Raw genomic sequence first — 27283 nt, forward strand, 5'->3', positions numbered from 1 at the left:
GGATTCATACACTATTATCTACAGACTCTCCGTACCGAGAACAGTGTAACTGGATTCATACACTATTATCTACAGACTCTCCGTACCGAGAACAGTGTAACTGGATTCATACGCTATTATCTACAGACTCTCCGTACCGAGAACAGTGTAACTGGATTCATACGCTATTATCTACAGACTCTCCGTACCGAGAACAGTGTAACTGGATTCATACACTATTATCCACAGACTCTCCGTACCGAGAACAGTGTAACTGGATTCATACACTATTATCTACGGACTCTCCGTACCGAGAACAGTGTAACTGGATTCATACACTATTATCTACAGACTCTCCGTACCGAGAACAGTGTAACTGGATTCATACACTATTATCTACAGACTCCCCGTACCGAGAACAGTGTAACTGGATTCATACACTATTATGTACAGACTCTCCGTACCGAGAACAGTGTAACTGGATTCATACACTATTATCTACAGACTCTCCGTACCGAGAACAGTGTAACTGGATTCATACACTATTATCTACAGACTCTCCGTACCGAGAACAGTGTAACTGGATTCATACACTATTATCTACAGACTCTCCGTACCGAGAACAGTGTAACTGGATTCATACGCTATTATCTACAGACTCTCCATACAATGTAACAGTAACTTCCGGAACGTCTTTAGCCTGTAGAACGAGAACCGCCTCAAATTTTCCGACGGTCACCGGAGTGAATTTGATCGGAAGCCGAATATAGTGTTGAGAACTACAAAAAAACAAATCAAACATTCATTTATTTATAAATATTCCTGAAGCTAAACGATGTAGTAGAGGGGGGTCTAGTAGAGGGGGGTCTAGTAGAGGGGGGTCTAGTAGAGGGGGGTCTAGTAGAGGGGGTTCTAGTAGAGGGGGGTCTAGTAGAGGGGGGTCTAGTAGAGGGGGGTCTAGTAGAGGGGGTCTAGCAGAGGGGGGTCTAGTAGGGGGGGGGGGTCTAGTAGAGGGGGGGGGGGGGTCTAGTAGAGGGGGGGGGGGTCTAGTAGAGGGGGGGGGGGTCTAGTAGAGGGGGGGGGGGGTCTAGTAGAGGGGGGTCTAGTAGAGGGGGGTCTAGTAGAGGGGGGTCTAGTAGAGGGTGGTCTAGTAGAGGGTGGTCTAGTAGAGGGGGTATAGTAGAGGGGGGTATAGTAGAGGGGGGTCTAGTAGAGGGGGGTCTAGTAGAGGGTGGTCTAGTAGAGGGGGTATAGTAGAGGGGGGTCTAGTAGAGGGGGGTCTAGTAGAGGGGGTCTAGTAGAGGGGGTATGGTAGAGGGGGGTCTAGTAGAGGGGGGTCTAGTAGAGGGGGGTTTAGTAGAGGGGGGTCTAGTAGAGGGGGGTTTAGTAGAGGGGGGTCTAGTAGAGGGTGGTCTAGTAGAGGGTGGTCTAGTAGAGGGGGTATAGTAGAGGGGGGTCTAGTAGAGGGGGGTCTAGTAGAGGGGGGTCTAGTAGAGGGGGGTCTAGTAGAGGGGGTCTAGTAGAGGGGGGGTCTAGTAGAGGGGGGTCTAGTAGAGGGGGGTCTAGTAGAGGGGGGTCTAGTAGAGGGAGGTCTAGTAGAGGGGGTCTAGTAGAGGGGGGTCTAGTAGAGGGGGGGGGGGGTCTAGTAGAGGGGGGGGGGTCTAGTATAGGGGGGGGGGGTCTAGTATAGGGGGGTCTAGTAGGGGGGGGGGGGGTCTAGTAGAGGGGGGTCTAGTAGAGGGGGGTCTAGTAGAGGGGGGTCTAGTAGAGGGGGGTCTAGTAGAGGGGGGTCTAGTAGAGGGGGGTCTAGTAGAGGGGGGTCTAGTAGAGGGTGGTCTAGTAGAGGGGGTATAGTAGAGGGGGGTCTAGTAGAGGGGGTCTAGTAGAGGGGGTATGGTAGAGGGGGGTCTAGTAGAGGGGGGTCTAGTAGAGGGGGGTTTAGTAGAGGGGGGTTTAGTAGAGGGGGGTCTAGTAGAGGGGGGTTTAGTAGAGGGGGGTCTAGTAGAGGGTGGTCTAGTAGAGGGTGGTCTAGTAGAGGGGGGTTTAGTAGAGGGGGGTCTAGTAGAGGGGGGTTTAGTAGAGGGGGGTCTAGTAGAGGGTGGTCTAGTAGAGGGTGGTCTAGTAGAGGGGGTCTAGTAGAGGGGGGTCTAGTAGAGGGGGGGGGGGTCTAGTAGAGGGGGGGTCTAGTATAGGGGGGGGGGTCTAGTATAGGGGGGTCTAGTAGGGGGGGGGGTCTAGTAGAGGGGGGTCTAGTAGAGGGGGTCTAGTAAAACTTACTTCACTTCAAACTTGCGTTTACTTGCATGAAACGGTGCAGACAAAGGAAGAACTTTGATCTGAAATAATAAAACCACATGAAACACTGAAATATCGGGTTCACTAGAGAATCAAAACACGTTAGAATCAACGATTGTAAAAAACTTACAGATTGATTTCTATCAGATTTATTTTTGATTCCGACCTTCAGTTCATGAGTAGAATGAGGTGAAGTTATAGGGAATATGAGTTTATCAGGAGTAGCAATGATCGGACGGATTGTATTCATATTCTCTTTCTCTCTGTAACAATAAAACATTTACAACATGTTAATATATTCAACATATTACAAAAACACTGAATGTCTATAATTAATACTCACTTTTCGAAGGAAATTCGATTTTTCCGATCTGGTTTTGGACTGGATTTCATCACCTTCGCGACACCCTAAAAACAAACATAAACAGTTCATAAATTAAGACCGATTTAGGTGAAGTCTTCTGTACGACTACAAAATGCGACAAAATTTCTAATGACCTATTTCAGGATTTTTTTTGGGTATTTTGCTCAAATTTAAGGAGTTTCAAGGAATCAAGGAGTTGTAGTGACTGTGATTAAGTACCGTTCCTAACTGTGCTGTTTTTAACACCACCCCAAATATGCACAAATCTGAATCCTCTCCTCTCATAACTGCACAAGTATTTTTACAAGTAGCTCCAATTAACAACTGATTAACGCATTATTAATCAAGATTTTCAGACCAACCTTTCCAGTGAGTTGAACTCGGTAAACTCCGACCGTTGAACTCGCTGTACGACCTTGAACTTGTAGATTCCAGAATTGCGTATAACTGCCTCGTTCGTTCGGTTCGAATAGAACCGGAACTTGAGTTTGTTGTTGAGGTTCTAATGAACCAGACATTTGAATAAACTTGAATACGTCATTACTTAAACGCTTAATATCACTGGTTCCTGTCTCTTTCTGTAAAAGAACAACATTAACATCAACATCACAATCAATATCAATATCACAATCAATATCAATATCACAATCAATATCAATATTACAATCATACAATATTACTTAAAATCAACAAAGTTGTGACGACCTATGTTGACAACTTATCCAAATGATGACTTAACACTTGACAAATTGAATTATATAAATACAAATTAGGACTCAAAACAAGAGATCAGTGAATGTGTGAGGGCTTATCGAAATGACAACACAGTTTGACAGTAAAATGATTGAATACCTTCAGATATGCAAGAGCTAATGGGGTCAGATACCAGTCTAACAGTTCATTGCCGTTATTCCTGAATTCAAGCTTAGAATCTGAAATAAAATAACATCATCACAAACACATTGAATATTAATAAATCAGTTAATAGAAGTTACAGTCAAGTTTAGACTGAATTACCTGAACTATAAGCCATAAGCGTATCTCTAAAATTGATTTCTCGTTTAGTAATATCGATATCGCAGCTAGGTTGACCTAGTTTATTACTGGTAAGAGCGTTGTTAGGTAGACGAGTACTGCTCAATGCTTGAGGTGACGACGAGACTGTTGTATTACGTGATTCAGAGAGAACACTTCGACCGCTAGTCACAGATACAGGAATAGATTGAACCGAATCGGAGTCGTCTTCGTGAATCTGAACCTTTAACACCTGAAACACAATCAAATCATTCATTATCACTAAACTGATTGCGCTGGAGTTGTGTTTGTTTGTGTGGGAGACCGAGACGGTTCAGAGACTTGAGTCAATTTACAGCTGATAAAACTGTTACTGTAATTAGTGAAGCATACTTTAACATGGTGGCAACTTTTATTCGACTCGGTTTTTCCGGGAATTTTCTCTGAAAGTTTACCTTCTGAGACGAGGCACATTTAACAATTACTTCACCCATCCACGGTAGAGCTACTCTCCGGAATAATAGCGATGAACTAGGACTGATACAAACTAACGTATTACTCCTACAAATATACAAGAATTACAAATACATAAAACACAATATTAAAAACACGCCGTGAATGGAAACAAACTGATTGTTATATTTCAAACCTTGGTGGAATTGAACCTTCTTCATTTGTCACTTCTAATTTAGTTCCGGGTAAAAGTAATTCATATCTGAAATATAAACATAGTTTTTATTAATGGATTTTCTGAGGGATTCAATATAAACTCATTTACTGATTAGAGTTTATTTACCTCTGAATCTCTGCTGAATTATTGATAATCTCAAATTTTTTTGGTGAAGATGTCTTCGATAGTTTCAGCACGAGATATTCTGGTTTTATCGACCATTGATTGGCGGGTTCTGGAGGAGTTAATGACCGACGCTTTCTGAATAAAGCCGGAGTTCCTTTCACCGGAGGAGTCGGAGGACTACAATCAAATAGTATCAATATCTATCACTAACCACAACATACAAGCAGTTTTATTGCATTATATGAAATATTTCAAATTTGTCTACTGCAATTCATGTGATGACCCGTGAGAAGTGCTAGCAGTCTACTGTAGATCAGAGGCATGCACACAGTCTACTGTAGATCAGAGGCAAGAGCATGCAGTCTACTGTAGATCAGAGGCATGCACACAGTCTACTGTAGATCAGAGATAGAACAGATATCTCAGTGTTTGATAACTCACCATCTCGTTAACTTATCGTCACTAGTTTCATTTAAACTGCTGATATTTGCAGGTTGTTGTGATGATGGAGATGTTTCTATTTTACGGTTCGTCATTCGACTCGTGGTGTCTCGCTGTTTTTTATAAGGAGGTTCTCCTAGAACCCTCACCGCTATCTTAAACATGTTTTGGAAGAAGAAATCGGGAGTCATCAGATTCTCTACACATTCACCTTCTACAAATAGAGAACAGAGATTTCAGAGATTTTAAACATATTTTCTGGACTTGTTTCTCGTGTTTAAACATCATAATGAATGTTAAAATACCTTCTTTAATCAGTTCTTCACCGGAATAATACACATCGAAGTTTACAGATTTAATGATGCTGTTCGTATCAATGTTACTAGTTCTTTTATTGCTCGGTTTTTTTCCTTTCAACATCGACCTGAAATCAGTTCATCAGATCATCATTAACTAAACTAAAATAAACTTCAACAACTAATTCACATCATTTCGAACTAACCGCCTGTATTGTTGTCTTAAAATCTCATCGCCGTAGAAAAACCCGATGGTTCCGACGATATTCTGTTTATCGAGGCAGAGAGCTTCCTCTCGGGAACTCGGGATAAATATCACCATTATAGTCTACAAATCAACCAATCAAACAATCAATCAACAAATCAATCAATCAATCAATCAATGTGTGTGTGGTTTTTGAATGTTTTTACCTTAGCTTCTCTTTCTCTGAGGATGAACTCAGATGGTTGAATTACGAGACGATCGCTAGAGAATGGAACTGTCATCTGGAGATCTAAAATCACATTATAACCATCATCAATATTCAATAAGGGCAGAGGAGTGAGAGGAGAGTGAGAGGAGAGTGAGAGAGGTGAGTGAGAGGAGAGAGGGAGAGGTGAGTGAGAGGAGAGAGGGAGAGAGGTGAGAGGGAGTGTGAGAGGGAGAGAGGTGAGAGGGAGTGTGAGAGGAGAGAGTGATAGGGAGTGTGAGAGGAGAGAGGGAGAGAGGAGAGAAGAGAGAGGGAGAGTGAGAGGAGGGAGAGTTAGAGGAGAGAGGGAGAGTTAGAGGAGAGAGGGAGAGTGAGAGGTGAGTGAGAGGAGGGAGAGTTAGAGGAGAGAGGGAGAGTTAGAGGAGAGAGGGAGAGTGAGAGGTGAGTGAGAGGAGAGAGGGAGAGTGAGAGGAGAGAGTGAGAGACGAGTGAGAGGTAAGAGGAGTGTTTACCCGAGAATCCTAAAGCTTTAATAAATGCAGCTCTGTCACCGATATTCTGTATAACCATTTTTGTCACGTTATTCGCTCCCTCCAACATTTCTCCGACTTTAATCCAATTTTGTCGGACTCCATTTTCTTCTTCTCCGATTACGATTTCGCTTTTACCTCCGTGACCGATCAGAGGAATCTACAGAAATAAACAACAAACGTGTGATCGATCAGAGGAATCTACAGAAATAAACAACAAACGTGTGATCGTGAAGTAAAGTAGAGGGGTGGACGAGACAGAGCTGATCGTCATGTTAGAACCGTGAGCGGAGAAGAGAAAAACTTACCGAGTATTTATACATAGAACCATCTCGTTTAATGTGTAACTTAGTGAGGAATGAAGTGATTGCTGTCGGTTGAAACATGATCTCAACCGGTAAATCCTGCATCGGTTTTAAAACGATCGTTCGATTGCTGGATAAAACCTCTTTCCCCGCGGCCGATGAACACAGTATTTGAAACTCGGCGAAGTGTTGTTTGATAACGAGGTTGTATTTACGACACGAGTTCGAAGTATTTCGTAAAACCAGTTTCTGAGGCCTGAAAACAAACATTAAACACAATCAATTCCCTTCTTCAATGAGTACTCCGCAATGTGCGATATTCGACTTCTTCTCAGATTCAATTAAATTTCATCTGGTGAAATAGCTGGTACACAGACCTGCCAACCTTGTATCTGACTAAATCAGAACAATTTCACACATTATCAGTAATTTTTGCAGCACCTCATTTGACTTCACTTTGATGATCTATGAGGCCCTATTCTAGACAAGGTAAACAAGTCTGTATTGTTTTCTAGTAGACAAGTTACTCTCCATCTTTACTAGCAGAAATCATATGAATAGTTTAGTTTTGTTAGAATAGTTTTTGAATAGAGTCATTTCCTAAACTGCTCGCTTAGGTTTTTCTTACAAAAACTCTTCCAGTATTTATTACCCCCGGTAAGTAACTTACATGTTTTTGCCGATAGAAAGTCCGCCCCACATGAGGAAACTACGATCGCAGAGTAACGTCGGACCTCCCTCTCCGGTGAGTCGATCATCTCGACCGATCACTTCACCGGTTACATTAATCTCATACGCAGCACCATCCGGTTCAATACACATAAATATCGTACTGAAAAACAATAAATATCAGATATAAGAGTTACAGAAGACCCGAGGGGAATGAAATATCAGATATAACTAGAGCTCGAAGCTGTCACAGATGAGCGGGGTAGGATGAAACTAGGGCTCCAAGCCATCAAAGAGAGGGGGTTAGGATTAAATATCAGATTTAACTAGGGCTCCAAGCCATCACAGAAGAGAGGAGGTAGGATGAAACTAAGGCTCCAAGCCGTCGAACACCATTGCAGGAAGTAGTACTACATGGTCAGCACTCTAATGATAAACGCCCCCTGGTGAATATAAAGAGAAACTAACCATTCATATTGTTGTTTTCGGCCGTCGTTGATTGGTTGGAATTTAACGGTAGCCTCACCGTCGTGTCCAGGTGGTATGATTAAACGCGACGGATTTACTTCGAATATATCCGAATGATTCGATAAACTCAACTGTAAATTAATATCGATATTACCAGCGTTCCTGAACGGAACTGTCTGAGTACTACACTGATTATACCCGGCCTTCATCTGCAGATTCTACAATTGATCAATCAATACAGAATTATAGTCACAATTTAGGTATAAGTTGCAGATGATGTTGTGGATCAGTGTCTAACCTGCATTCCTGATGGTATATGTAATTTAGATGTAACTAATAAAGCTTTCAGACTGATTGTATTCAGTGGTTTAGGCGTCGATGGAGTATCCAATTCTACGCTCAGTATCGACTCCACAATCTCTGGAGGAGTACTTGAACTCACTGTAAAAATACATTTAAACTAATTCATTAACCATCACCAGGGTCCGGTTTCACAAAACATTTTTACTAAAATTTCAGGTTAATAAGTTGCTATTAATCACTTTGTATGTTCAATTAGGATAATAATTCAAACGATTTAAGCATTAACTATTTTCATTTATTTTCATTAACTATATTCAGCCATGGTGTAAACAGATTTATCTGTCAGATGAGCGGTTGATCCGAAAATGGGCACTTCATCGCAAATTATAGGATATATATATATATATATATATATATATATATATATATATATACATATCTTACCTCTATCGTGATGTTTTTCGGGAGCTTTGAAATAAACGACCACCTGAACCGGGTCCCCGGCAGCTGACAGTTCAGATCGACCTTTCAGTGTACAGTTTATAACTGATTTACTCGCGGTATGAGATGATACGATATCGGACGAACGTTCAAATGAGAAACACGGCCAGATTGCTTTAGTCTGTCAAATATATACAAGCATCATAGTTCAATGAATAAGAGCTGATACAGTTTAAAACTCAGAACCCAGTTCCTAAGTTCTTGCTTTGAATAGAGAAAAAAACATTGCAAATGAACTAATTTCAACTAAAAGAGTGAAATTTAGCCAAAAACTATAAAAGTGGGTCTTGAATTGTGAAGATTTAGATTATTTCATTACTTACCATAATAACGAGTCTTATAGGAACAGCTGATTGACCTCTATTGACTAGAACTAAAGGTTTTTGATCGTGTGAACCCCAACTTCTCTGACCGAAATCCATCATCAGATCATCGCTTAATACCTGCATAAAATATATACAATAGACATATTCATCCTTCACTTCATTTCACTGCTGTAAAACGCAAACTTTCTTTTACTAAAAATTTCATATGTTTGACAGGTGAATTTTAACTGATTAATTATATGTACAGACTTTAATGCCGGATCGACGCCGTGAAAGGGTTAACATTTTACCTGCACATTAGGAGATTCGGCGACTGCCTGTAAAGTGACCATTCTCGGTAACTTCTGCTGTAGGACGGACTCGTTACCCCCGACGGGACTCACTAAAACATGGACATGGGCTACAAACACTCCGGCATGATTCGGCATAAATACAACCTATAAATAATACATGAGATTATAGAACGCGATCTGTTTAGAGTAGGAGGGGAGGAGGGGGTAGAGGGGGTTGAGGGGGAGGAAATACGCACCCTTAATTCATCCGTTGTTGTCGGTTCAATAACTGCTTTCTGTTTGACGATGAACGGTGAAAGTTGAACGTCGCGTTCAACGCCATCTATATTCAAACTAACGATCGTTAAACTACATTGTAACCATTGACGACTCGGGTTGAAGAGCGGTAGAGTTGTCTGAGCGGAGAATCCGACGCAGCAGACATCTTTGAAACATAGTTCACCGGGAGCTTCAATCTGAGGACTCGGGATCGTAGCAGGCGCTCCGACCAACTCATCATTTATACCATTGAATAAACCTGAAATAATTATGACACATAATAAACACTGTTCGTGTTCAATACTAATTTACTGATGAAATTAATGCAGATTTAATTAATAAATTTGCTTGTAGAAATGAATTTTGATGGGATACATGACATGTGAATTAGATATATCAGTATTCAGTTGAATATTTCTCAGAATGGATTTATTTCCAATAGTTAAATGAGAATTCAGAACAGTATAACCGACTAATGGGCAATTAATGTCTTAATACTACAGGTTTAGAATTTGGGGATGAAAGAAAATAGCTTTTAATCTTGCATGTTGGGCTATTAGCATTTATAAATTTGTGTCTGAGCAGTGAATTCACTATACAACTATATCACAATGACCCTAGGTCAGGTGACTTCTGTGACATCACAGCCACTCATGACAAGCAGCTAACCCTAACCCTAGGTCAGGTGACCAGTGACATCACAGTCACTCATAACTAGCATCTAACCCCAACCCTAGGTCAGGTGACCAGTGACATCACAGTTACTCATGACAAGCAGCTAACCCTAACCCTAGGTCAGGTGAAAAGTGATATCACAGCCAATCAAAACTCTAGCCCTAGGTCAGGTGACTATGGGTGGCTACCATAGTAACAGGCCAGCCAATCAGAACTAAGCCTTCACATACATAGTACATAGCTTATGTGACCTTGACACCAATTCATAAACAAACTATAGGCTTTATGAATGAACACAGTAGTCACTGGTTTCATTGAGTCCTTTACAAATAATCAATGTTGAACAAAACAAAACTCATTGAATGAAATAGATCAGTTAAATTGACAATTAGATTGGATAGATTGTAAGATCTCTAGTAACAGAACAATTCTACAATTGATGATCATTTTATCACTGTTTTACTGAGGATCTGTCAAAATAACAGACTCAATATATCATCAATTCTACATGTAATTAAGATTATGAGTTAAACACATTTCGGGGATTCAACTGGACAATCCTAACGGATTTTTTGAATCCCCCGACAAACGTATGATATAACGTTATAACCTGTTGTCTTTGTATTATAAATTATCATAGGTTTGTCAAATAAATGAAACTGAACACTTACGTATTCTGGGATCATGAGTATTATACGCTACTGCTGCTGCTGCTGTAGTGGGTAGCTGCTGCGGCTGCTGCTGGTTGATAGCTGTAGAGTATGAATCATGAGATTGAGCTCTTCCTCTCATATAAACTGCAGCCCATTCACAGTTTGTAGAATATTCGGCTGTAGGTCTCTGTGACGGAGGGGGCGGGGCTGTTTCCGTGCTGATATAACGAGGTGCTGTACGAGACGACATGATTGGTGGATATCGCGCTGTATTATGGACGGATGAAAGATAAATCTGATTGTTGTAAATACCCGTTAGATTCGGTGCGAGAGTCGATACCGGATTCGCTAGATGACGATTGGTTAATAACGTTGGCACTGCGGAACCGTGTCCGGCGATAAATCCAGGATTACTAACACTAGGAGTAATAACCGCAACTCCCGGAGTAATCGAAGACTGAACCAGTGGAGTAATGTTCTTTATTCCGGGATTATTAGCCGAAGATGTAGGGTTGGGTTTAGTTTGATCTTTCCACGCTAGATGGCGCTCAGATCGAGGTATCTGTTCCGATTGGTCGGTAACTGTCTCTTCCAGGTGGAATTTTGGCACTTGTTTACGCGATTGTTTATTGACGGTGGCGCCCCCTGGTTTCGACTCATCCTCCATCGATAAACTACGACCAGTCGCGGCCGGTTGAGGGTTAACGTCATTCCCGGGATCTACGCAATCTGAACTAAAGGTGGCTCCACCTGGATGAGTGAAGTTAGTTATATTTGACGGCATGTCGCCGGTTTCATCTGATTTACCGAGTAAACCCATCGGAGTACTCGATAATCTCGGTCCTCGTTGCGTCCGGCGTTCAGTAGTAGTTAGTCTAGGAGTAGTAACCGTGGTTGTCGTCGGTGATAGATCCGTTTGTTGACTATGAAAACCGCTGGTCATGTCGTATCTATGAGAATACTTTGTATCAGCCTCAGTGCTGTCGAGCGGCGCCCTCTCTCTTCCATCCGGTGAATCGGGATGATTAACCCGTGAATATAGAGAACTAGGTCGAGGTGTTTTCCAAACTGGTGGCGTCCCCGAATTCGAGTCAAAGTCACCGATTTTTGGTTGAATGTTGTCGTCGTTAAGGAATTCTAGACTTCGTCTATTGCGGGGAGGTGAATAGAATGTCTGTTTGTTTATTCCTGTTTCGTCTGAAGTTTTAACAGATGATGATTTTCCATCTCCAGATTTCATTTTATCAAACTGTGTTCCTGCAGTTTTCAATCCTTTCTCATCAATTGCTTGTTGATCTGTTGTCCTCGACAACCTGTTCGTTCTTCTGTCAGAGATACCTGATAATCTCGAATCAGTTGCGATAGGTTGTCTAGATCCTGCCTCTCTTTCAGAATTACTACCCGTAGACAGCCTACATTCTTCTCTCTTATCCGTGGATGAAGATACAGTTCGTCCAGTGGTTGATGCAGATCTATTCAAGGTTAAAGATTTTTCAGCTTCAACAGAAGAGTCGAATCTTCTATTAGCAGATCCTCTTGATGACCTAGTGCTGCCATCTACAGGTCGTCTGCTGAACTCACTGGATAGCCTGGTGCCCCCATCTATAAGACGTCTGTTGGGTTCTGAGGTCTTAGTGCTGCCATCTACAGGTCGTCTGCCAGACTCACTGGATAGCCTGGTGCTGCTTTCAACAGGTCGTCTGTCAGGTTCAGAAGACCTAGTGCTGCCATCTACAGGCCGTCTACCGGACTCACTAGATAGTCTGGTGCCGCTTTCAACAGGTCGTCTGTTGTGTTCGGAAGACCTAGTGCTGCCATCTACAGATCGTCTAATGTACTCGGTAGATGATCTAGTGCTGCCATCTACACGCTGTCTGCTGGTCTCACTGGATAGCCTGGTGCGGCTATCTGCAGGCTGCTTGTCGGGTTCAGATGACCTAGTGGTGCCATCTACAGGCCGCATACTGGGTTTAGTGCTACGATCTATTGATTGCTTACTGAGATCAGTAGAAGCAGACGATATTCTCGGTATCTGTGACGACGTCGATGTATCGAGTGAAATATCTGATGATTGTTGACCTCCTGACGATTGTTTTTTTCTCGTTCTATTTGAACTGGTTCTACGCGGAGGACGAGATTTAGCGGCCGGTGTTTCCTCGTCGGATGAAGAGATGGCAGCACTGTCTGTTGATTTTAACGATCCTCTTCGCTGATATTTCCGAGTTGCCGGTGATTTTAATGTTTTATTGATCTGATGATGTGAATGAATCGATGAATCGTTATTGATTCCTGAATCTGCGTCTGCTGTTCGATTCCTCTCATTGTTAACTGGTTTTTCTCTATTCCTTGCTGCTGCAGTATTATTAACGCCCGTTTTAGGTCGTGCTCCCATTTTATGAGTAGGTCTCGGGGACGCTGGACGATGACTCATTGATCTCTGCTGTGAGTTCTCCGCTGGACGATGACTCATCGATGTTTGCGGTGATTTCTCCACTGGACAATGACTCATCGATCTCTGCTGTGAATTCTCCGCTGGACGAGTACTCATCGATGTTTGCGGTGATTTCTCCACTGGATAATGACTCATCGATCTCTGCTGTGAATTCTCCGCTGGACGATGACTCATCGATGTTTGCTGTGAATTCTCCGCTGGACGAGTACTCATCGATGTTTGCGGTGATTTCTCCACTGGATAATGACTCATCGATCTCTGCTGTGAATTCTCCGCTGGACGATGACTCATCGATGTTTGCTGTGAATTCTCCGCTGGACGATGACTCATCGATGTTTGCAGTGATTGCTCCGCTGTTTTATGATCGGACGTTGATATCTGCGCCGTATTACTCACATTTCCCGCCACCAGGTGACGTTGCAGCTGTTTTTCCGAGCCGCGTTTCTTTTTCGAAGCGTTCTGCGACAATTTCATCAACATTTCCGTGTAAACTTCCGGTTTAGTCGTCGTGGAAACTGAAGCTATTAATTCGTCGATGGCCGATCGATTGATTGCGCCCGATCTACACATGAACGTAGAATCATCGACTTCATTACTACTGATCTCACTGGTCGGTGTTAAACATCGTAACGACGAACTGTCGTTATTCTCATTCAATTCATTCATACGTAACGTTTTATCCGTTGATTCCTCGTTGAATCGAGAACTCGTCGGAAAATCTTCCTCTAAAAACATTTCGCTTAGTTGTAATTTCTGTCTCAGGTTCGTCGTCGTGGTGATGCTTGTGGTCGTTGTTGACGCGTCCGATATTTCAGAACGAACTTTCAATGTGGAATCTGTGAAGAGAATAAACATCTTTCAATACATCACGAGATATCACATGACTTGGAACATCCAGAGTGACCGCCACTTTTATTTGACTTGCTTTTTCCCTGACTATTTTATATTCTCTGACATGCACGTGTTTTCTCTGACTTGATCTGCTAAGAATCCAATCAGTTAACACAGTCAAATACGCAAGACATTGACGGTATAGCAATCTCAACAAATTTCCCAGATTTGCAGGTAAATGGCCACCGTGTCATGTGGGACACACCATAACCTGAGGCAATTGGCTCTGCAGGGTAACAAGCAGGGCAATCTATTGTACCGGTAACATTTTTTCTAATCTTCTTAGCGAAAGTTCTTGAGTTACGAGTTTTTGAATTCAGTGAGGACCGATAACTTACCATCAGCGTCACTAGCTACGCTACCAACACCTGCACTCCTGACCTCTGATTCAGTATCAGCAGTCACCTCTTGTATATCGCTCAATTCTTTAGGAGACGTTTTAAACAACGCTACAGTCCTTCGTTCGGCCGGTGGTGTGATTATATTCTCACCGAAATCGGGCTGAAAATAAATCAATCACAGTTGTTCTGATTAAACACTTCCGTCGCTCAAAAGATGGTTAGATGAGGACAAGTACTGGTTACAATTTCAATTGTCACTATGTCAACTATCCACCAAGCAACAATTATCAAACTGGATCTGAAAGTCAAAGTTTGAACTTACACGAGTAACGTTGGAATCTCCGTCTAATGATCCTAATGCTTCAGTTCGGCAGCCCATAAACGCACCGACAGATATACGCATAAACGGATTACTGGATTCATCCGACAACCAGGACGGTCGTAAAATAGTCGCTTCCGTTTTTAAACTCCAGTTCGAACAACTCGACGTCAGCGTACGAGCAGCTACCATATCCTCCTTAATTACAACAATTACTATCAGTTAAACACCCGTAAATCATTTCAAATAATTGAAATTAATAACCACATTTCAGAACTCAGTTCCACATTTCAAATGTCGAAAACATTGGAAATAGCTAATTTGAAGTGTGGAGTGAGTACTGTTAAATACCAGTAAACATTTCAAATTCGAAAGCATTCGAAATTAATAACCACTTTTCTGGTCTCTGTTCCACATTTCCAATGTTAAAATATCAGGGAAACAAACTATGTAATTTAAAGTGTGGAGTGAGAATAGTGGAACCGAGTCGTGATCTATGGAAGGTACCCGGATCCTGTTACAAACCTGACTGAAAATATTGTCTTCTTGGAATTTAATTTCATGTTCTTTCATCATATCATTCGCTTCAGCTACAAAATACACGATAATCCATTAACAAACTGAATGAATATTTCAACTCAAACGTCAACAATCTTTCTCCTCACCAGTTCCAAAGAATTCCTCGTCGTCGATGTCGAGATTATTTTGAATAAATCCGTCTAAATCCGATCCTAATCCGCCGTGATAATCCGGAGCACCAGGAAACGATGTTTGTAACGCGAGATCCAGTGTAGTTTCTGTATAACCTGTATAAACACGGTTCATCTGAGCTTATTTTGAACGAATGAAATTCTTCAAATTAAATTAAAGTTGTTTAGTAAAACACTGACCTGTATCTGGTGCAACTCCTCTCACAGCTGTTTCAGGTGCTGCTGCTGCTGCTGCTGTTACAGGCGCTGCTGCTTGTAACGACTGTTTCAATTGTTCTGGTTGAGTTCCGAATAAACCGGAATCATGAGGCGTTCCAAATAAACTAATACTATCGGTTATATCAGCAGGTTGATTCATTGAATCGAATATTGCGCTCTGATGATTCCACTGTGCAGATTCTTGGCCGAATAAACTTTCTGAAGTATTTTCTTCAACCTTTAAGAATGATTCACGAGAATAAGATAAGAGTTTAATTCAAGTTGTCACAATAACTGAAGTTGCCTCTAGTTTCATTTGCATTAATATAACATCCATATATTTTACTTACGAGCGCCGGTGAATTATTATCAGGTAAATTGCTCGATCTATTGGTGCGTACAGTGGCTCCATCTGTTTGATTCATTACATTCGATAAATCAAATGAACTGCGATCCGTCTGCCAGGATGAACGACCTTCATCAGTCTGCCACGAAGGTCGAGATGTTCCAGATATATCCAAATTCGAAGCCGGACGCAAGAACTGAGAATCTAAATGAGATTCGGCTTCCAGACCGTTCAGCCAATCAGCGGCAGTTGCGCCACCTGGTACCGGTCGATCTTCAGCTACGAGCGCATCGGAGAAACGTACCTGTCGACCACCACCAGGTGGCGTACGTTCAGTTAATACTCCGTCCTCGCCTACCGGTCGCACCCGTGGCTGAGCATCGGGATCATCTTCTATAAACGGACGGTGATCAGCAGCAGTATCGCTATAATTAATAATAACATCGCTATAATCAATAATAACATCGCTATGATTAATAATAACATCGCTATAATCAATAATAACATCGCTATAATTAATAATAATACATCATCACAATCACAGTACAGCCGACTAGCGGTGCTGCCACCTACCTGCCACTACTACCATCACCACCACATCCACCGTCTCCTAACACCGGTGACACAACTACATCACCTTCAGCTGATTGTCTCATCTGTAATCTGTGAACTAGATCTAATTCATCCGAACTTCCACCTTCCAAACCTATCAAATATCAAACACACAATGAATACTGCGAGTTAAAATACATTCATTTTCATTGAGTCAAATGTAAACTCTGAACCATAGAAGCAGATCTCAGATGTTAAAGCTTTTAACAATAAATTTCGAGTTTAACTATGGCTATCCCGACTACGTACCTGGCCGATTGTGCTGTAAATTACGATCATCCTCACTTGCGCCAGGAGTATCCTGTCTTTCTGCCATTTCCTATAAAATACACATCAAAATAAACATCTATTCAAGAAAATTGAGTAATAGACTTAGTTCCACAGCTGTGAGTTCAAATTTAACTCATTGCAAATAAACTAATTTCAACTCGTGAGTTTATCCTGAACTCATAGATATTGAACTGAACGTAGGTTTTATATTTACCATCCTAGCCGCTGCTATTTCATCTTCTGTGTCGATTTCACTGCTGTTCGGAAGCCCGTCTAGAAAATAAATCATTAAATCATGTCATTGATGTCTCTCTATGGCTGACAAATGATTGTTTATTTTAATACGTACTGGAGAATGGAATTGAAGGTCTGTTAGATAAACCACGCTGGAATAAACCACTAGGAGCTGCTGAAATAATATCAAACATTTAACTCATTGAGATATTGACCGAACTCATTGAGATATTGACTAAACACATTGAGAGATTGACTAAACACATTGATATATCTACTGAACTCATTGAGATATTGACTAAACACATTGAGATATCTACTGAACTCATTGAGATATTGACTTAACACATTGAGATATCTACTGGACACATTGAGATATCTACTGGACACATTGAGATATCTACTGGACACATTGAGATATCTACTGGACACATTGATATATCTACTGGACACATTGAGATATCTACTGGACACATTGAGATATCTACTGGACACGTTGAGATATCTACTGGACACATTGAGATATCTACTGGACACATTGAGATATCAACTGGACACGCTGAGATATCTACTGGACACATTGAGATATCAACTGGACACATTGAGATATCTACTGGACACATTGAGATATCTACTGGACACGTTGAGATATCTACTGGACACATTGAGATATCTACTGGACACGTTGAGATATCTACTAGACACGTTGAGATATCTACTGGACACATTGAGATATCTACTGGACATGTTGAGATATCTACTGGACACATTGAGATATCTACTGAACACATTGAGATATCTACTGGACACATTGGGATATCTACTGGACACATTGAGATATCTACTGGACACGTTGAGATATCAACTGGACACATTGAGATATCAACTGAACACATTGAGGTTTTGACTGAACTTACTGAAATATTGACCGATATCTTGTTCCTCTTCTCCGTCTCCATCATTCACAGTTCTATTCGCTTCTCGACCCTCGCACTCAGAGAAATCTCTCATAACACGACGGCCAGCGCCACCTATATCTAACGATTCTCGATCGGTTAATATCGATAAGTCAACTCCGAGACGTTGATGACCGAATTCATCGAAGTTGATAGATTGACGATCATCGTACGTTATAAACCGGTCATCAGCGTTCGATATTATTGACTGTCTGTTAATGTTATCAGATAACGGCACGTGATCAAAATCAAACGAATCTTTAAATCCAATTGAGGAGTCTCTGTTGAAACTGACACCATTTTGACGCATTGAATCATCTTTAAATCCAATAGAGGAATCTCTGTTGAAACTGACACCATCTTGATGCATTGAATCATCTTTAAATCCAATTGAATCCCTGTTGAAACTGACACCATTTTGACGCATTGAATCATCTTTAAATCCAATTGAATCCCTGTTGAAACTGACACCATTTTGACGCATTGAATCATCTTTGAAATGAATTGTTGATGTGCGTTGTTCAGGATCTCGTCTCGTGGTGCCGGATTCTACAGATTTCTCTGCAGTAGTTTTTAATTTCCCTCCCATGAAACTGTAATGTTTTTTATCGTCCTCGGTCATCGTTTGATCGGGGTCGATCTGATTCTCATCGGTGCACGTACTGTTAAAATCAAAATCACTGAAATCACCGTCTAATTCATTGATGTGTTCAACGCCGAACTGAACGTGAGGAACAGTCGCGTCTAAATCACTATCCTCATCGCTATCATCCTGTTGTAGAGTGATCTGAAACTGTCGACCAACAGCTCCTTTCGCTGCTCCTGCAACTCGCTGCGCTGGTTTCATCGCACCTTGTAGCTGTCGCGCTGCAGCAGCTGCTGCTGGTTGTTTTGGTTCGGTTTTTGCTACTGATTGCTGATCGAAACCACCGCAAGGACTGATGAGGTCACGAGATCCTGATGTCATCGGTAACAAACCAGCACTGGTAAAATCATCTAAAACAAACAATTAAAACAACACGGCTTACTATCATCAGATCTTTAACCTAAAGAATTCCCTGATTTCTAATTTCCTGAACTGTATCCCTGGAGGAATTCATCAACATCGCAATTAACAACTTACCACTCATATCGTCAAGGTTAATAATACCCAGTGAAGATGATCGCGTTGTGGATGAACCATCTTTATTTAACATCACTTCAACATTCTGAATTTTACTCAAAGGATCCCTAAATAAACATCAAATGTAAAGCGGTGATAACAGGTTTTCTGCAGTATCGGCTCCATGAGGTCCACAACCGTATTTTAGTATATTAGTTATATAACCGTATATTAGTTATATACTATAAGGCAGTACGGACTCAGGCCGGTACTAAACGACATGATGGCGCCACGTGTCGATAGATTATTGATTGACTTACGATTTTTCGTATCGCGGAGCGAATTCTAAACCAGAAACACGACTTTTCCCGACGTCTGATTCACTCATAGAAAACTTCGGTAATAAATCGAGTTTCCCAAACGCGAGAAGCTGATTTGGTTCAACAAATGACGTCCTAAAAATATCGATACGATAAATATCAACAACCACTCCACCAGCAACCAGTGTTACCATAGCATTTTAACCCTTTCAGTGCGTCTACACCGCAGTGCGGTGTATAAATCAGTGATGGATTTTACTAGTACACTGCACTGCGGAGTATTGATGTAATTAGTTTTTATCTCTATTTTATGATGGCAGCACCTGTCAAACATAGTGAAATATTAGTAACTAACGATACACCGCGCTGCGGTGTAGACGCACTATAGTGATACTCCCGTTATTCAACACACTAGGGTGGAATTTTTAGAAATTTTCAAATTATCTCCAGCACTACAGGGTATAAATTAGTCAGCACTGAAAGGATTAAACGATGAAACTCACGCAGATGAGTCCTCGAGTTGTTTACGTGTTTTCCTCATAACCGTTGAAGCGGCTAGCGGAGCCGGGGTTTGATGTAACGTACAGTTATCAATCATAGACAACTGTCCATCTCCCGCTAAGAGAGAACCCTCTCCCCATCCCGGAGGTGTCCAACTCTCACTTCTCTCATCTGCCATCTTATTCCTGTATGTAGAGATAATAGAAGTTGTAGTGATTATAGTTTAGGTGTTGACCTCAATATCATCGGAGTGACTGCCGTTCAGGTCCCGATGGTTATGTACCTAACTTATTATTCAATAACACAAGCACCACATTGTGGAAAGGTAACCTTAAACCGCAGTTAGACTGCAGTTTGGGTCACCCATCCACTGGGTGGCCCTAGTGTTATGGTAAGGTTAGGTACATAACCATTATGGACACCTAAACTGCAGTCATACCAAACTACGTAGCCTACTACTGACACTGTGACCGTCTGTGAACTGTGTAATGTTTCGTGTTTTTTTTTTTTAAGTAACTGGTTTTTAACCTCTTCGCTACCATGCGCGACGTATATCAACGTCGCAAATATATTCATCTACTACAATTGCTGGTGTGGTGGTGAGCCATTGCACCGCTGGTGTGTAGCCGTACTAAGGCTTGTCTGCCTCAACTTAGTTCCAATTTTTACTCATAGATGGCGGATTAGTAACTCTAACAGCCTCTAATACCGATTTTATTTGAATTGATTGATGCCATTGGGCTCGAATCCTGGATTCCTGGTGAGGTGGGTTATCTGCATTATCTGCGGTAGTGAAGAGGTTAATTAAACTGGGGGGTCGCTGGTTTAATGAATTCACTATCAATTGAGACATGTCCCTGTGCTTGAAACTAAATTACTAAAGGAGCACTAACAGCAGGCTCCGAGTGTCTAAACGGCAATAATAACGATGATGATCAAATCGACGGTCGCAGAGCAGAGTAAGACTTGGACTAATATAGGAGTAGAGTAATGAATGAATGAATGAAACGAGTGTCTGTCAACCGGTTAAAAACTACAGATATATATTCATCTGATAAATTACTTCAACCCCAATATTCACCCAACAGTATTTCATAAACATCACTTACTGTTCGTTTACGCTTATCGATGTTTATAGATCATATTTATAATTAGTAAACATGATTTTAGCGCTTCATATTTGCAAACAAATTCCACGCATGCGCACAACAATGTGATGCCGTTGCGTTTAGATGCAATCGGGAATAGTCGGACTTTCAATTCAAATTAAAGTTCGGTGGCGCAGAATTTGACAGGCGACCAGTCTACGGTTAGGCTAACATGGTTTTCCTGAGCCTGGACTGGTTGGCTGTTGATGATGAACTTGTATCCGGATGACATCCGGAGGATCGCGTGATCGATGAAAGAGTGTAATTGGAGACATCCAGACGCGTCCGGATTGAATAGAGTCCGAGTCCAGATTGATCCTGATGTTGAATTAGACTGTACAGGGGTGTCCCGGGTTCCAATCCAGTAATTACTGACACTTATTCAGAGTGGTCCTCCTAATGCTGAATGGAGGATGTACATGGGTGTCCCGGGTTCGAACCCAATAATTACTGAAAGTGGTTCTGGAATCTGGCCCTGATGCTGAATAGAGGATGTACTGTGGCGTCAAGTGCTGCCCCTAAACATATCGCTGATGGTGAATATATGAACTAACTTATTACTCGCGCGCCGCAGCAGGAAAATTGAACTATCAGTTAGTTCACAAATTTACCGCCTATGATACACATAGGGGCAGCACCTTACAGTTAAAAACAGAATTGAATAGATTCATAATTAAGAGTGAGAGCCATCACAGAACCGGTGGAGGAACTGGGACCGGAGGAGGAGCTGGGACCGGTGGAGGAACCGGAAAAGGTGGGGGGAACCGGGTTCACTCACTCACACTACCGATCACAATTTTGGGCTACTGTTATTGGCGTTTCAAATTATGCCCTCTGAAATAACATCCATCATCTGAAACATTTCCGTATGGCCAAAATTCTTGTTTTAAACATGGGTCAGTGGTGCTGTAATCTTTTTCCTAAATTCATGATCCACTAAAATTATTTCATCTTCAAATCAATATCACCGAGTAAGCCAACCCCTCATCACAATCTGAAATATTAAAAAAAAGAAAACGACTTGGGGCAAATTATCAAAAGCGAATTTAAGCGGTGGCAGGACTCGAAGCTGTGGTCTCTGGTTTACCAGGCGGGAATTCTAACCACTAGACCATAGATCTTGGTAACCACTCGGGTGTGTAAGTTTGTCTCGTATGTGATTTTGTATGTGTTCAGTTTGCTTAAATTCGATTTTCAGAATGAATCTTAAACAGTTTGTTAACGGATTAAGTTAAACAGATAACTGGGGTAAACTGAGGACACATCAGTGGAATATTAATTGAATTTGCGTGGATTCGCACCAAATGGAATTTTTTGTGGCGTTGATCAGGTTCGAATCCCATCAGAAAATGATTTTCTAAACTTGGCGGTAATATTGGTACTTCTCATTGGCCAGGATCAGTGACGTCACACTGTCAGTATAAAAACTCAGGTCACCTGATCCTCTTTCCAGTTCGGCCATTTTTCAGGTGAGCAAACGTCGTCCATTTTATTTAATTCTTTCGATCAAATTTATTTATCAATCTTACTTGTAAGTTTTATACATATAGACCTTAGGTTTCGCATACGGCTTTATGTAAGACAATTTCAAGAGTTCCGAAAGTTCGGATTATATCATATAGGTGTTTAATTATGACATTTCCATTTTGACTTTCCTTTTGCTCTAAATTGTCCAAATGGTGTTTTTAACATTTAGAAGTAAATTTCAACATTTGATTTGCAATTTCGCTCTCGTAATAATGAAGACGTTATTGTGATTTTATTGAGGAAATTTATTAATTTTATTTATGAAATTTTCGGAAGCAGTTTTTCTGGTGTTCAGATCTACGCGGTAAAGCGGCTAGTTGACATGCCTAGGTGTAATACACAGACAGCTCAGTCTATTGAACCATGACTCGAATCCATAGAAACCTTTCATTCGAAGCGTCGTTCAACTTAATCCTGCTGGCTTCTATATCTATTATTAAGAAAATAATGATAAAATAATTTAATGTTAATTATTATTATTACTTAATAGAAACTCGATTTAGCTATTTCTTAGAATCAATAATTTTCGATTTTCTTGATTTTAATAAGATTGTTTTTACATTGCAGTAGCAGCAGCAGCATCAACAGCAGCAGTTAAAAAAGCAACAGTTATAAAAGCAACAGCAGCAGTACAACGACAACTACAACAATTACAACTTCAACAATTAAAACTTGAACTTCAACTTTGAATATGTCTACAAAATATGACCTTTTTTCGGGACTGTTGAAGCTGGTTCGCGCCGAGGTGCTGACGCTCGACCCTGAAACCCTCGGCGCGTTTTTTGATTTGAGTAAGTACAAAGTCTACTTCATCAATCTCAATCTGGGGTATCTCAAATTCTCGATTATTTTTCATGAACATCTCAAATTATTTGATTTCCAACATCCGAAATTATTTGATCTCAAATTCACAATCACAATTATTTTATCTCAAATCTCCGCATTATTTGATTTCCTAAATCTCAAATTGTCTAAATCTCAATTATTTCGAATATCATCAATTAAAAAATCTAATATCATCTAATGTCAATTTCTTTCAATACTCTTTTTAATTTTGGAAAACTCTCAAACTTAATTGAATTTGCTATCGAATCTATGGTGAATTAAGTTTGAATTGAATTGAATTGAATAGTGAGTAGAGGCTCTGGTGGATGAGAATTAACTCGAGGAAGTAACTTCATTTCCTGGTTTCGGTTCCAAATATTGTCCAAATTGTGAAATGTTCATCATGTTATTCATATTCCAGTCAATAGAGATAAGTTACAACATAAATTATTTAAACTGTGTAGGCTTCCAGACCAATGCATTTCATAGAAAATCCTGATTTATGTTTAATAAATCAAGGTAACTGGACTGCGCGGTTCAGTCCATTTAGTCAGGAAGCAGACTGCAGTTTAGTCCTTATTTTAATCAGTAACCGGACTGTGGTGTAGTCCATATTTTAGTCAATAACTGTACTACCGTTTAATCCATATTTTAGTCAATAACTGGACTGCGGTGTAGTCCATGTTTTAGTGGACTACGGTTTAGTCCATATTTTAGTCAATAACTGGACTGCGGTGTAGTCCATATTTTAGTCCATATTTTAGTCAATAACTGGACTGCGGTTTAGTTGATAGTTTAGTCAGGAACCGCACGGCTGTTTAGTTCATATCCAGATACCCGTCACATTATGGGACCAACTTTTTAGATACCGCTGAAAAGTAGCACTAGTATTTACGTTACTTTCGTTTTTCTCTGCGACTCCAGGATCCGAAAACATGTGATTTTCTTTTTTTATTAATCATTCATCAACCGTCAGGAAATTCAGGATCACTATTTTTGATTGATTGGTTAAACTTTATTCCTCGTATCTCAAGGTAGTTGCTCAAAACAGTTTGAGATCCTGAGATTATGGCAGGAAGGAGGTACATCTCGCCACTGCTATCATGAGCTTATCTGTGAACTAGTCTCAAGCCGCACCCACTCAATGTTTATACTAGATCTAAACTGATGTTTGATACAAATGTCGTTCACTAACTGGGCTCATAGTCAGAATCTTCATCGTCTAATTGTTGGCGAATCCTAGATATTGTGGCCTTGCGGCAAATACAGTTTGCACACGATTTATTTTGTAATGGATTCATTATTACGGTCAAAGGTTGGCACCTTGTTAGGTACTGAGTCTTATACAGTGAGTTTACTCAGTATCCGGACCACAGTTTACTCAGTATCCGGACCACAGTTTACTCAGTATCCAGACCACAGTTTACTCAGCATCCGGATGACAGTTTACTCAGTATCCGGACCACAGTTTACTCAGTATCCGGATCACAGTTTACTCAGTATCCGGATCACAGTTTACTCAGTATCCGGACCACAGTTTACTCAGTATCCGGATTACAGTTTACTCAGTATCCGGACCACAGTTTACTCAGTATCCGGATCACAGTTTACTCAGTATCCGGACCACAGTTTACTCAGTATCCGGACCACAGTTTACTCAGTATCCGGATTACAGTTTAGTCAGTAACGGAACTGTGTGATTCATTTCGTTCTGAGACCAGATATTATCAAACTTCCTCTAGCTGTTCTTCAGATAATCTTCACCCGTCAAGGGATTCGAACCCACTACGCTAAAGCTGTTCGCCGAATCTCTTGACCTCGCGAGTCGTTACTAGCTGACCAGAATCCGGTTGTACCAATCACAGCGCTTGTTACAAACGATATTAGGCTTCTGTTGGAATTCCCGATAAATGGACCAATCAGCGAACAAGGAAGTATTTCGCAAGTCGATATATGACGTCATGCGCAACAGCGCCAGTAATGAAATCACGCGTCGTGAAGCCAGGGGGGCTGGTGGAAGCGAGTTCGGGAGTGATACCAGACCCCTGGCAAGCGAGGATGTCTTCAGATAGGCCTACCTTTTGACTTAATGTTTTATTTTTCAGAATTCTTTTATTTTCTTGAAGCCATAAAAAGTATTTCCTCTACCGTTATCCAGGCCTGACATTTATCTAGGTCTATCCTGTTTTACACCTTACAAGTTCGACAGGGACATTTCATATTGTTTTTTCTGTAAACGGCTGCAGCTGTATTTATAGTGAATTATTCCACTGAATAATTCTATACTTGAAGGGTAAGTAGTGATTATTTGAAATACTTAATGAATTCATGTGATATAGGCCTAATTCTAAATATCGTTTATTGTTCGCTGTATAATGACGTTTGATTTTTATAGACAAAAATCTTATTATAATTTGTAGTGAATGGATTTGATTGTATGAAGTTGCAGCAGTGGACAGAGTCGTGTGAAATGGTTTTTACCCCTGGTGGTTGTTTCTAAAGGTACAGCAACAGACAGTGTCGTGCGAAATGGTTTGCACCCCTAGTGGTAGTTTCTGAAGGTACAGCATGATTGTACAGCAGCGGGCAGTGTCGAGTGAAATGGATCTTACCCCGGCAGTTGTTTCTGAAAGTAAAAGTTTAAGTTTTTTGATTGATGATGAAAATACAGAAAATACAGAAGAAATTTGAATGAAATTTTTTGTGTCCTTTTTCTGTTTGTCATGAAATGGAAATGAACTAGACTTACTTAGCAAAAACCATATGGAAATGTGCAGTACTCTAAGGAAATACTGTGTATCACAATTTTTCGAAATAAAATTCGGTGAAAATTCATATTACAAAAACATATTTTCAAACGTATCGCATTTTGATGGATTTTTTGCCCTTAATGATACTGTAGACTTCACTTAAACTGGTAGACGGTCTATACCTGGTATAATCTGTTCAATTCGATGAAATAAAGATGAAATGTTGTTTTTCAATACATATGTTTTGCCTTTTATGGTATATTGCTCTGTTCGATGATAATAATAACAATAATATTATGTGTCTAATATAGCCCTAAATCCAGCTGCTGCTCAGAGCGCTTTACATTTTCGGTTTTATTGCCCCAGCCATTTAATAGTCTCCTGGGGCCGGTTCCATAGTCGAGACTTAAGTCCAAAAGTGGTCTTAAATCTTAAGACTGATCTTAAGCTGTTAGATTAGCTATATAACTAAAATTGTCTTAGACTAGTCTTAAGTCTAAGCCATGACTATGGACCCGCCCCTGGGGAGAAGCAACATCCGAACAGCCGCTAGGCGCTCAGGGGTCATCTATCGGGCCAGGTACCCATTTACTTCTGGGTGGAGAGAGGAAATGAGGATAAGTGTCTTGCCGGGGACGCAATGGTAATGTACAGGGTTCAAATCCATGATGACCTGGTTTCCCAGAATGCTTCCCATATCCCGTTAATGTTCACTTCATTTCCGTTTATTATCTGCCTGAACCGGTAAACTGTAATGGCTGTTCGCCTATATTATAGAATACGTGTATGTACTATCAACCTTCTATCTCTGTTAGCAAAAATACATAAAAACATGAGAACATCTTTATGTATTTTTACTGTTAGTGATTAGGCCTTATGTTCTATTAATGCACACGCATGACTTAAACTGGTCATAATTTCCATTATGAAAATGGGATAAAGAAACATTAAGTTTGTAGGGTATGACCCTTGGAAAATTTTGGTGGTAATTTTTCTGACTGAAAGTGACGTCCTATGCAAATGAGCTAATTTGCATAAATTATAATCGGTTACCTTTTTATTTGATAACCCCCTAAATTTCATGTATCAAAATGAACAAATCGGGTATCTAGCCTCAGCTAACAGCTGACATTGGAATATTCAATGTCTACGGTCAGAAATATAAATTATATGGGTAATTATAATTAGAAAATGAGCTAATAATT

At 40.7% G+C, this 27283-nt stretch overlaps 1 protein-coding gene across 1 annotated transcript; it reads right to left on the reverse strand.

Annotated features, from left to right (window-relative positions):
* Nucleotides 1-340: 340 nt before the first annotated feature.
* Nucleotides 341-20006, reverse strand: LOC141915284 (uncharacterized). Its single transcript, XM_074806764.1, is given in 39 exon segments — nt 341-758; nt 2257-2315; nt 2405-2537; nt 2618-2682; nt 3001-3216; nt 3491-3570; nt 3656-3905; nt 4108-4213; nt 4302-4367; nt 4449-4625; nt 4890-5103; nt 5195-5313; nt 5392-5513; nt 5597-5679; nt 6108-6285; nt 6434-6686; nt 7101-7262; nt 7568-7785; nt 7866-8008; nt 8315-8492; nt 8695-8806; nt 8947-9134; nt 9227-9507; nt 10595-12073; nt 12575-13864; nt 14258-14420; nt 14583-14777; nt 15105-15169; nt 15245-15385; nt 15470-15725; nt 15838-16279; nt 16407-16539; nt 16695-16764; nt 16930-16988; nt 17065-17124; nt 17867-18901; nt 19029-19135; nt 19328-19462; nt 19831-20006. Coding segments are annotated over 39 exon segments (9351 nt in total). The 3' UTR covers nt 341-616.
* Between the last annotated feature and the right edge of the window lie 7277 nt (nt 20007-27283).

The sequence above is a fragment of the Tubulanus polymorphus genome, chromosome 1, assembly GCF_964204645.1.
Source record: "Tubulanus polymorphus chromosome 1, tnTubPoly1.2, whole genome shotgun sequence".
NCBI classification, from domain to species: domain Eukaryota; kingdom Metazoa; phylum Nemertea; class Palaeonemertea; order Tubulaniformes; family Tubulanidae; genus Tubulanus; species Tubulanus polymorphus.